The sequence below is a fragment of the Bos mutus genome, chromosome 2 (assembly GCF_027580195.1).
Source record: "Bos mutus isolate GX-2022 chromosome 2, NWIPB_WYAK_1.1, whole genome shotgun sequence".
NCBI classification, from domain to species: Eukaryota; Metazoa; Chordata; class Mammalia; order Artiodactyla; family Bovidae; genus Bos; species Bos mutus.
This window is the reverse complement of record NC_091618.1, coordinates 5184640-5197161: the sequence shown is the minus strand read 5'-3', so window position 1 is coordinate 5197161 and position 12522 is coordinate 5184640. Positions and strand designations below refer to the sequence as shown.

The 12522-nt window shown below is 55.1% G+C and overlaps 1 protein-coding gene across 1 annotated transcript in view; it reads left to right on the top strand.

Annotated features, from left to right (window-relative positions):
• The window catches only part of HSPG2 (heparan sulfate proteoglycan 2), a 109994-nt gene that overhangs the window by 35069 nt on the left and 62403 nt on the right, over window positions 1-12522 (top strand). Inside the window, 5 exon segments of the mRNA XM_070382771.1 lie at window positions 4304-4439; window positions 5995-6039; window positions 11740-11849; window positions 11952-12010; window positions 12305-12465. Coding sequence (XP_070238872.1) covers window positions 4304-4439; window positions 5995-6039; window positions 11740-11849; window positions 11952-12010; window positions 12305-12465 — 511 coding nt within the window.

Sequence of the window (12522 nt, the reverse complement as noted above, 5' to 3'; positions counted from 1 at the left end):
AGATGTATTGATTATATACCCAGGGGACCGTTACTCCAAAAGGTTTCCTGTGTCCCTTCCCGGCCGGCCCCACCCCACCCCTGGTCCCAGGCAACCGCCGATAGGTTAGACTTATCTAACCTATAGATAGGTTAGACTTATAGATAGATAGGTTAGACTTATCTCCCCTGAGTTTCGTGGAAGTGGAATCATACAGGGTGGTGTTTTCTCTGTCTGCCTTCTTTCACTCAGCACAAAGTGTTTGAGATTCATCCCTCTTTCCAGGCCTATCGGAATGTGTTCTGGTTTGCGACTGAGTAGTTAGAGGAGGTGGTGGTGTTCAGCTGAGCTTCGGAGGATGGATGGGAGTTAGCCAGATAAACAAAAGGAGAAAGGGCATTCCAGCAGAGGGACCAGCGTGAGAAAAGGCCAGAGGCTCCAGGGACGTGGTCGGTGTGAAGGAGAGGGACTGACTGTCTGGTTTTTTCCTTCTCCTTGGGTGCCTCTCCTTGTCTAGCCAGTGAGGGCTGGGTTTGGTTTTTACAAGGGAGCCTATTTCCTTCTGGCCGGGCTGGGCTCCCCAGATAGGGCTGAGGCCAAGACACTCGTGCCAGGCCATCTAGAACTGGACGTGTGGACCCGTGCACTCTTGTGCTTGGAGACACTGCGGTTCCCTTAGCTCCACTTGGTTTGTTTTCCTCTCTGTTATCTTGTAAAACTCCTTTGGAAACGCCTCAGTCTGCTCTAGGGGCTTCCCAGGTGGCGCAGTGGTAAAGAATCCACTTGCCAATGCAGGAAATGTGGATTCGATCCCTGGGTCAGGAAGATCTGCTGGAGAAGGGAACGGCTACCCACTCCAGTATTCTTGCCTGGAAATTTCCACGCACAGACGAGCCTGGTGGGCTATATAGTCCATGGGGTTGCAAAGGGTCGGACACAACTGAGAACTGAGCGTGCACACACACATACACACGATATTGTCTAAGGGGAAAGAGGCCTTCACTGCCCACACCCACCCCTGAGAAACAGGGGTCACGGCCGCTGGGGCCCTTCTGCACCAGCCTGCGGGGTGCGGGGTCCAAGCCGCCCCTGTGTTGAACCGAGCTGCAGCTCATGCTGGGCTCAGCGCCACCCGAGGTCACGTGGAGTTGACACCACGGTGACCTGCCCCCCTTTCAGCCCAGCTGCTGGGCTCCACCCCCGCCCCTGGGCGCACAGATGAGCCAGTCAGTGTGGCCATGAGTGCCAGAGCTGATCTCCAACGTGGCTGGAATGCGTCCCCTGTGGCCTGGAGACTTGGAGGCCAGGCTGAGGCAGAGACAAGAGGCCAAGACGGCTGGGGCGGGGTATGGGGGGAGAGGCGCTGTTGGAGACCACAGCTTCGGTTGAATCCCCCTCCATCTCTGCTTCTGTCTCCCATTCGTGCTGAACCCTGGCTGCCCCGTCACTCGCCCACACCCCTCGTCTGCACCGGCCCTGGTCACCCTCTACCTGCCTGTGTCTCCTGGCCCCTTAACTCATGTCCTGGATATCACTTGCCTTCTCCCGAGGGAAGAGGAGTTGTCACTTACCAAAGCAGTTTTAAGTATATTGTCAGGACTTCCCTGGCAGTCCAGTGGCTAGGACTCTGTGCGTCCACTGCAGGGGGCTCAGGTTTGATCCCTGGTTATGAAGCAGGGCAAAGACTAATAGAGTTTTGCCAGGAAAATGCACTGGTCATAACAAACACCCTCTTCCAACCACACAAGAGAAGACTCTCCACATGGACATCACCAGATGGTCAACATCAAAATCAGATTGATTATATTCTTTGCAGCCAAAGATGGAGAAGCTCTATACAGTCAGCAAAAACAAGACCAGGAGCCGACTGTGGCTCAGACCATGAACTCCTTATTGCCAAATTCAGACTTAAATTGAAGAAAGTAGGGAAAACCACTAGACCATTCAGGAATAACCTAAATCAAATCCCTTATGATTATACAGTGGAAGTGAGAAATAGATTTAAGGGCCTAGATCTGATAGATAGAGTGCCTGATGAACTATGGAATGAGGTTCGTGACATTGTACAGGAGACAGGGATCAAGACCATCCCCATGGAAAAGAAATGCAAAAAAGCAAAATGGCTGTCTAGGGAGGCCTTACAAATAGCTGTGAAAAGAAGAGAAGCGAAAAGCAAAGGAGAAAAGGAAAGATATAAACATCTGAATGCAGAGTTCCAAAGAATAGCAAGAAGAGATAAGAAAGCCTTCTTCAGTGATCAATGCAAAGAAATAGAGGAAAACAACAGAATGGGAAAGACTAGAGATCTCTTCAAGAAAATCAGAGATACCAAAGGAATATTTCATGCAAAGATGGGCTCGATAAAGGACAGAAATGGTATGGATCTAACAGAAGCAGAAGATATTAAGAAGAGATGGCAAGAATACACAGAAGAACTGTACAAAAAAGATCTCCACAACCCAGATAATCATGATGATGTGATCACTGACCTAGAGCCAGACATCCTGGAATGTGAAGTCAAGTGGGCCTTAGAAAGCATCACTACGAACAAACCTAGTGGAGGTGATAGAATTCCAGTTGAGCTATTTCAAATCCTGAAAGATGATGCCGTGAAAGTGCTGCACTCAATATGCCAGCAAATTTGGAAAATTCAGCAGTGGCCACAGGACTGGAAAAGGTCAGTTTTCATTCCAATCCCAAAGAAAGGCAATGCCAAAGAATGCTCAAACTACAGCACAATTGCACTCATCTCACACGCTAGTAAAGTAATGCTCAAAATTCTCCAAGCCAGGCTTCAGCAATATGTGAACCATGAACTTCCTGATGTTTAAGCTGGTTTTAGAAAAGGCAGAGGAACCAGAGATCAAATTGCCAACATCCGCTGGATCATGGGAAAAGCAAGAGAGTTCCAGAAAAACATCTATTTCTGCTTTATTGACTGTACCAAAGCCTTTGACTGTGTGGATCACAATAAACTGTGGAAAATTCTGAAAGAGATGGGAATACCAGACCACCTGATCTGCCTCTTGAGAAATTTGTATGCAGGTCAGGAAGCAACAGTTAGAACTGGACGTGGAACAACAGACTGGTTCCAAATAGGAAAAGGTGTACGTCAAGGCTGTATATTGTCACCCTGCTTATTTAACTTATATGCAGAGTACATCATGAGAAACGCTGGACTGGAAGAAGCACAAGCTGGAATCAAGACTGCCGGGAGAAATATCAATAACCTCAGATATGCAGATGACACCACCCTTATGGCAGAAAGTGAAGAGGAACTCAAAAGCCTCTTGATGAAAGTGAAAGAGGAGAGTGAAAAAGTTGGCTTGAAGCTCAACATTCAGAAAATGAAGATCATGGCATCCGGTCCCATCACGTCATGGGAAATAGATGGGGAAACAGTGGAAACAGTGTCAGACTTTATTTTTCTGGGCTCCAAAATCACTGCAGATGGTGACTGCAGCCATGAAATTAAAAGACGCTTACTCCTTGGAAGGAAAGTTATGACCAACCTAGATAGCATATTGAAAAGCAGAGACACTACTTTGCCAACAAAGGTCCGTCTAGTCAAGGCTATGGTTTTTCCTGTGGTCATGTATGGATGTGAGAGTTGGACTGTGAAGAAGGCTGAGCGCCAAAGAATTGATGCTTTTGAACTGTGGTGTTGGAGAAGACTCTTGAGAGTCCCTTGGATTGCAAGGAGATCCAACCAGTCCATTCTGAAGGAGATCAGCCCTGGGATTTCTTTGGAAGGAATGATGCTAAAGCTGAAACTCCAGTACTTTGGCCACCTGATGCGAAGAGTTGACTCATTGGAAAAGACTCTGATGCTGGGAGGGATTGGAGGCAAGAGGAGAAGGGGACGACAGAGGATGAGATGGCTGGATGGCATCATTGACTCGATGGACGTGAGTTTGAGTGAACTCTGGGAATTGGTGATGGACAGGGAGGCCTGGTGTGCTGCAATTCATGGAGTCGCAAAGAGTCATACACAACTGAGCGACTGATCTGATCTGATCTGAGGAGCTAGGATCCTGCAAGCCACGCGATGTGGCCACAAAAGAAAGAAAGAAGGGAAAAAAAGTATAAGTTTACTATTTGTCTATTTGTTTATTTGAGGATTTATTCAGTGGCTAATGAGATTTGGGGAAACTGAGTCAAAAACAGTGGTATAGCCTCAGTCTGACTGTCTTTGCCAAACCACATCTGACTTGACCACTGGAGGGCCTTGGGGTGGGACTCTGGGTCCCCCTTTGAGAAGAGGGGCCCCGGGCTTGGCAGGAATTGGAGAGTTTGACACAGTTGTCTGTGCGGTGTCCCACAGGTGACCCACGGGCTGAGGGCGTACGATGGCTTGTCCCTGCCGGAAGATGCAGAAACAGTCACAGCCGGCCGGGCTGGCTGGAGCTACTCAGACCTTTCTGATGACGAGGACTTCCTGGCTGATGAGGCCTCCGGAGGTGAGCAGGCGTTTCTGGTGGCTGGGGGTGGAGGGGGTCAGGGTGGAGTTTGGGCACTTCCCAGTGGTCCTGAAAGAGGCCCCAAGATACTTGCCTAAGGTGGCCCCTCTAGAGATGGACTAAGAAAGATAGGGAAGCAACCTAAGTGTCCGTCAGCAGATGCCTGGATGAAGAAGATATGGTACATATAGGCAATGAAGTACTATTTAGCCGTTAAAAAAGAATGAATTTTTGCCCTTTATGGCAATATGGATGGAGTTGGAGGGCGTTGTGCTAAGTGGAATAAGTCAGCTGGAGAAAGACAGATACCGTGTGATATCACTTGTATGTGGAGTCTAAAAAATACAACTAGTGAATATAGCAAAAAAAACCAGACTCACAGATGTGGAGAACGAACTAGTGGTCACCAGTGGGTGTGGGGCGAGGGGAGGGGCAATATAAGGGTAGGAGAGTAAAAGGTGCGAACTATTAGATATAAGTAAGCTACAAGGACACACTGTACTACATGAGATATAGCTGGTGTCTTGTAAGAACTGTAAGTGGAGTATAACCTTTAAAACTTGTGAATTATAGGAATTCCTCAGCGGTTCAGTGGTTAGGCGCTTTCACTGCCAGGGCCTGGGTTCAATCCCTGGTCAGGGAACTGACATCATGCAGCACACGCACCAACCCGCCCCCCCCCAAAAAAATGTGAATCACTGTATTGTATACCTGTAAACTGTATAATATTGTACAGCAGCTATACTTCAATTAAAAAAAAAAAAACTTAGGAAAAAAAGAAATGGGCTAAGAGCTGTGTGCATCCTGAGCCCTGGTCCCAGTGAGCCCAGGACCCCTCACTGACGCCTGTGTGACCCCAGGCTGGTGGCTGCTTCTCCACACAGCCCAGGATAAGCTAGACTTAAGGGGAAGGTGGGGGACAATGCACAGTAGAGGGTGATTACAGCCCCTGAGAGCCCCCTACTCTGCTTCCTCCCATCCTCACCTAGAGGCGGGCCTGACTTGGCCCCGCCCACTCCATCCAGCTGGGACCATACCGTCCCTAATGGAGGCTTTCTACAGTTTTTACAGGCAGCCCTGCCTAGGTGTGGAGGGGAGACTACAGCTGTGTTTTATTTCATGTCGGGCTTCCCTGGTGGCTCAGCTGGTAAAGAATCCGCCTGCAATGCTGGAGACCTGGTTTCAATCCCTGGGTTGGGAAGATCCCCTGGAGAAGGGAAAGGCTCCCCACTCCAGTATTCTGGCCTGGAGAATTCCATGGACTGTATAGTCCATGGGGTCACAAAGCGTCAGACATGACTGAGCGACTTTCACTTTCGCTTTTTATGCTGAGCCGCATGGCCTGTGGGATCTCAGGTCCCCGCCCAGGGATCGAACCTGAGTTCCCTGCATTAGAAGCACCCGGTCTTAACCCCTGGACCACCAGGGAAGTCCCAACAGCTATGTTTTCATGATCTTCCCCACCGTGTACTGGGTGCCCAGAGCAGCTCCTGACACCCAGTAGGTACTCAACAAAGATTAGTTGTTGCTGAAAAAGTCTTTCTTCTGCTTGTAGACGGTGTGGGCAGCGGCGACCTGGGCAGCGGGGACTTCCAGATGGGTAAGTATCTGGGGACAGCACACAGGCCCCCAGCCTGCCCCCTGGGGAATCCCAGCCCCAGAGGCTCCATCTCCTGGGCTGAGGGCCTTGAGGCCTCCTTGCACCTGCCATGGGGGCAGTCTCATCCCCACCAGTGACAGCTGTGTGCCTTGACTGGCTGGTCCCTACGAGGTTGGGGGTGTCCGGGTTCTCTGCCTGCCTGTGTTGGGAAATGCCCAGTTCCGATGGGACTGTCAGCTGCTCAGCATCCAAAGCCAGAATCTCACCTCCCAGGGTAGCTCAGCTGTGGAGTCCTTCCCCAGAGGCCTCCTTGGGGTGACCGATGCAGAGCGGAGCAGGGATGGGCGGACCGAGGGGCTCTGTAGCTCAGGCATTCGGATAGGCCAAGAGCCGGGCCTGGAAGGGAACCTGACTTAGGTCGGGTCATCTGCTGGGAGGCCAGGGTTCCTGGGTTGAGGGGAAAGAGGGCTGGCTTCCTAGGGGGGAAAGAATCAGGCCTCGGTCAGCTGCCCACTCTGCCAGCACCCCCCATGCACAGCCAGAGCAGGGGCTGGCCCAGCGCGGGGAGGGGGCTCAGAGTCTCTGTTTTCTCCCATCCTGGGATTCTGGGCAGAGAAGGAATGAGCCGGGACAAGACCCAGGGGTACCGTATGGTTCCTGCTGCCTTCTCCAGGAGTACCTGGGCACAGGGTGATCGGGGCCAAGGACGGAGCTCAGCTCGGAGGCACCACTGGGCAGCCCCGCCGCGTCCCCAGCGCTGCCCATCCCAGCGGGTTGGGATGAGTCTAGGGTGGTGGGGTCGCTTCCTTTCTGCCCCGTGCCTCGGGGCCACCCAGTGCTGGAGGGTGGGGCATCCTCACTGGGCCAGTACAAACTGGAGGGTTGGCCCCTAGGTGGCGTGGTCCTGCCCATGACCTCCCAGCACCTGGAACTCAGACCCAGTCTGAAGTTGCTCCCCATGTCTGTCTCTGCAGGGCTACAGCTGCTGGGATCTGGGTGGGGCCAGAGTGCGGGTGTCAGATGGGTCCCAGGCACACAAGGCATCCCTAGAATGACCTGTGCTGACACATCCCTGGAGCTGCCTCCTGCCAAGGCTACCTGCTGGGACCCTGGTCCCGTCCACCCTGTCCCTTCAGAAACATCCAGGACCCCCTCCCACGAGGCTGCTCTGAGTGGGCCTTGCTAGCCCTCCTGCTCACCTGAGAAGCTACGGTGCGCGGGAGAAGGCAGAGGTGGGGGCAGGGTGAGCGAGAGGAGGCAGGAGCCTCTCCTGGTGAGTGGGGCTCATCTACGGGAAGGTGTGGGGACTTAGGCCCTCCAGGCCCCAACGTTGGCTCCAGCCCGCTGCCCTTGAGGCAGGTCCAGGCAGCTGGGCTGAATCTTAGCCCCAGAGGCCGCAGATTAGTCGCCCTGACTCCCAGGGTCCGTGGGCCTGCTTCGGCCTTGCCCAAGGGCAGTTCCCTCCTTCCTCCGGTAAGCGAGGGCGGTCCTGACCATAAGCTGAGCCACGCCCAGAGGGCGGAGCATCTGAGATGCCTCCGCCCTCTCTCGTCCCTCGGGCAGGGGCGTGGCTCTCCTCAGCTCTGTCCCAGCCCCGTACCCCCCAAGCCCTGAACGCCTACCCATCCCGGCCAGCCCCTGGTTCTGCCTTCCCCCACCTTGGGACCCCGCCCAGCTCCCCTCACCCCATTGCGTCCCGTCTACCAACGGCCTCTGTGTCTCTCTGGCTCTTGTCCGTCCTGCGACAGCCTGTCTGCGTGTCTCTCCTGCGCCTGCCTGCCCTGCCTTGGGCTGTCTTCTTCCCGCTGTCTGTGTGTTTGTCTCATCCGCGCCTGGTCCCCTCTCTCCAACCTTTCCTCCCTCTGTCTGTTGGACACTCCATCTCCGCGTCCGTGCCTCCGTCTTTCCCTCCCTCCATTCCGCCTTCGGCTCATCTTTTCTCTGCTTCTCCCCACCAAGCTCTCTGCATCTCTGTACCGATAGTGTCTCTGTATCGGTCGCATCTCCGACTCCATCTCTCTCTGTCTGCTTCACCTCTTTCTGTTTTATGTCTCCACCTCTGTCTCTCCAGTTGGTCTCTCCACCTCCCTGTGTCTCTGCCCCCTCCTCACCTCCTTCTCTGCTGCTCCGCCTGCAGGTCCCGGGGACCGCCCCCCTCCGCCCGGGGACCCCCTCCCACGGCCGGTGTGATGACCAGGAGTCTCCTCTGGCCGCGGGGACTCGCTTCCCTCCCCTCGCCCGCTTCTCTCCCATTTCGTCCGCTCCCTCCTTTCTTCTGGGTCCTCTTTTCCTCCCCAGCCTGCCCTTTGTCCCAATTGAGACCCCGCGCCTCCCTGCAGAGTCTGGGGCCAGGCTCGCCGCCACCCCTGCCCCAGTGGGCCCCACCTGCTCCCCTGCCCCTTCCCCATCGGGGCGCATGATCTAAGCTCACAGCTTAGTGGGCCGGGCCCCTGGTGTTCTACCCTGGGGTGCCTGTTAGGCAGGGTGGGTACAATGACCCCTTGGGGTGAAGGCCCTAGAGTCTGGAGATGACTTGGATCCACTTCAGGAGCCTGGCAATCTGGAGCCAAAGTGTGCGGGGAGGAAATTCTGTTGAGCAGGAACTGGGTATCGAGAGTAAGTGGGGTGGGCGGCTCCAGGCCCTGGGGGTGGTCCCCACCCCCACCCGGGGTGCCAGGCTGCTCTGGGCCTCCCGTCCCTCTAGGCTTGAGCTGAGCTGTCCAGATGGGGTGAGATGAGGGCCAGCACAGAGACAGCTGGCCAGGGCAGGACCCCCCAGCCCCGGAGAGCACTCCCACCCCGGGCCACCCCCCAGCAGCCCCCTTGGCCCGGGTGGTCGGTTCCTGAAGCAGACACGGCCTCACCTTGTGCCCAGGCCCTCTGCTACCTGCGCCAGGGAGGGCGCTCACCCCGACCTTGCCCCCGGTCTGGGAGGAGGCTGGGGCGGGGGCAGGCTGGAGGGTCCGTGCCCTTCCCAGGCCCTGGGAGAAAGGGGCTTTTGTGGAGCCTGGCCCCCTCCCGACCCACCCCCCCCCCTCCGACAGTGGGCACATTCCTGGGCAGAGGCCTGGCCTCCTCGGCCCGCTCTGGGCTCTGGGGTGGAGGCCAGAGGCCAGGGTGGGGACTCTCAATGGGCCTCTATGCCAGCTCACAAGAGGCCTCTGTGGCCGAGCTCACGGCCCTCACACTCCAGCCCACAGGACCCCGCCCTCCCAGCCCCGGCAGCCCTGCCCAGCTCAGCCCCGTGGTCCAGAGCGCCCTCACGGTCACCCTCCCTTGCGGGCACCCCGGCCACACTTGCTGTCGCGTGGCTGCCATCCCCATTCCCCGGGGGCTTGCTCAGTGAGCCACCGAGGTTGGGGGAGTCCTGGCGCGGAGTTGGGGTGTGCACCCGGGGGCCTGAGAGGCAGAGTGAAGGGGCAGGGGGACGGGCCCAGCTCTGCCGCCCGCCTGCGGGTCATCTGTCACTTCCCTGCGCCCCCTTCTGCCTCAGGGGCCCCGCAGCTGCGGTTCCTCCTGCCTGGAATCCTCTTCTCCCAGCCACCCCCCGGCCCTTGCTCTCTGCCTCTGAGCATGCCCCTGGGAGGGGAGGCCTTGCTGGCCTCTCTCGGAGAGGAGCAGCCCTACCCTACCCCAGCGCGCCCGCTCCACCCACCCTCATTTTTTTCTTCCTCCCACAGTCCAGATATTCCTCACCCATGTGTTTTATTTCCTTTCTTCTCCCCCTCCAAAGTGATCTCTGTGGGGACAGAAATTGTCACGTATGAAGTTCACTGCTATATCCCCTACCCCTAGAACATGCCTAGCTTTTTCAGTTCAGTTCAGTCGCTCAATCATGTCTGACTCTGTGACCCCATGGACTGCAGCATGCCAGGCCTCCCTGTCCATCACCAACTCCCGGAGCTTGCTCAAACTCACGTCCATTGAGTTGGTGATGCCATCCAGCCATCTCATCCTCTGTCGTCCCCTTCTCCTCCCACCTTCAATCTTTCCCAGCAACACGGTCTTTTCAAAGGAGTCAGCTCTTCACATCAGGTGGCCAAAGTATTGGCCTAGCTTATTAAAGACCTTCAATATAGATCCGATGAAGCCACGAATGCGTCTCTCAGATGGGAAGAAATAAAACCAAGTCCATTCCTTCGGTTTGTCTTAAAGACCAGAGATAATCCAGCTAACCCTTGCTGCCTCTAGTGTGTGCCAGATGCTGTTATAAGCATTTTCTACTCCTCATCTTATTTTATCCTCACAACAGCCCTCTGGGGTGGACACTACTCTTGTCTGTGTTTTATAGATGAGGAAACTGAGGCTCAGAGACATTAAGTAACTTTCTCAAGGCCACAGGGCAATTTTCAGTTATTTTCATAGAAGTGGCAATTTTGCTCAGAGACTGAGCTTTTAAGCACTAAGCTATGCTGCCTCTCATTTAGTAATAGTTCAGGTTATATCGCCCCTACTATGTGCCAGGCGTGTGTGTGTGTATACACATGTATGCTCCATTTACAACTCATATTTAAAACTTCTGTCATGAACTCATGAACATGATGAGATTTAATGCACATTAAATGTATACAGCAGTTGCTCAGTAAACAGTAGGTATAAGTGTATGCTCACACCAATCTAAATTTATTTGGCCATCACGTATTAGGCCTACAGTATGCCAGGCACTGGGGGTACCGGGGTAAGTGAGATCTGAGGTTCCCCCCATCACATTTATTGTCTAGCAGTAGAGAGAAAGATGACAGCATCTTCTGATTCCCTGGTACTTGCTCCTTGCCCGGGGCTGCATCTTCGCACACAGGGAGGTGGCCTTGTCAGCATGCTGTCATTTATTCCCCACTGCAACCCGGTGCGGTAAATGTAATTAATATCTGCATTTGAACAAAAAGGAAACAGAAGTTCAGAGAGGTGAGGCCCGTGCCTGAGATGTGGCTGACCTCAGAACCCACAGTCTCTATGATGGTGCTCTGTAGGCCCTTGTAACCGTGGAGGAGCTATGCCACTTTGCGGGTAGAAGGTACGCTGATGGGAGAAATCAAGTGGATGGAGGACCCCAGAGGAGGGGTCTCTATCAGCCGGGGTTGGGAAAGGAAGGCAGTTCAGGCAGTCTTCTTGGAGGAGGTGATGGCTGAACTAAGCCCTGAAGGATGAGTAGGCACTGGCGTGAGTTGGGGGTAGGAGGAGGAGAAACTTGTCACGGTCACTTTCGAGTAATTTCTGTACCAACAAAAAGCAGGGGGATGGGGGTGGTGGGAATTCCCCAGTGGCCCAGTGGTTAGGACTCAGCACTCTCACTTCTGAGGACCTGGTTTGATCCCTAGTTTGGGAACTAATATCCCACAAGGAGTGTGGTACAACCAAAGGAAAAAATATTCCTCTGCCAGGCCATCTCCTGTGGAGCGTCCTCCTTGTCACCCAGCCTTCCTCTGAGCCAGGGGAGGCCTCCTCTTCCGCACCATCACTTGGGATCTGGATTGGGCCATTTTCCCTGTTAGTTAAGCCCTTCGCTCAAGTGCGAGGCCTGGGTTTTGAGCCCTGGGCAGTCCTGCTGGGCACAGCTATGGGCACACAGGTGTCGGCCTCAGCTGGAGGCTTCCAGGGACCGTCTTCCCATCTCCACCCACTGGCCCAGCTGCCTGAGGCCCCCATTCTGCCGGTCTGGGGCCCTCATAGTGACGCCACCCCCCCAACTCCTTTTTGCAGTTTATTTCCGAGCACTGGTAAATTTCACTCACTCCATCGACTATAGCCCTCAGCTGGAGGACGCAGGCTCCGAGGAGTTCCGAGAGGTGTCGGAGGCTGTGGTAGACACGGTGAGGTGAAGGGGCTTTGAGGGGGGCTCCCCGAGTGTGGTGGGGCAGGACTGAAGGTGGGGTGAAGGGTCCGGAGGCTGATGGCGCCATGTCCCTCTCCAGCTGGAGTCAGAGTACCTGAAGATCCCTGGAGACCAGGTTGTCAGCGTGGTGTTCATCAAGTGAGAGGGGCCCTGGGGGAGGGGGAGCTGGTGTGGGGCGGACAGGGACGGGGAGGAGCCCTGGGGGCAGGTGGGCAGCAGGAGGGGCCCAAGGGGCGGCCTCACTCTGGGTGGAAATTCGAAGACTGGTGGAGGGGCAGTTTGGACCTTCATTTGCCCCATGTGGGGTGCAGGCTGTCCAGGAGCCAAGGGGAGAGTTGAAATCAGGCCTGAGCATCAGGCGGGCCCCAGGGCAGGAGCTGAGACCACAGGCGTCTTCCTCCCTCTTCCGCCCTGCCCCACATCCACCCCCAGAGAGCTGGACGGCTGGGTCTTTGTGGAGCTGGATGTGGGCTCGGAAGGGAATGCCGATGGGGCTCAGATTCAGGAGGTGCTGCACGGCGTCATCTCCAGCGGCTCCATCGCCTCCTACGTCACCTCTCCCCAGGGATTCCAGTTCCGACGCCTGGGCACAGGTGAGCCCATCCTGGAGCCAGGGGCGACCCCTCCGGTTTCTCAGACTCACGTGCGCC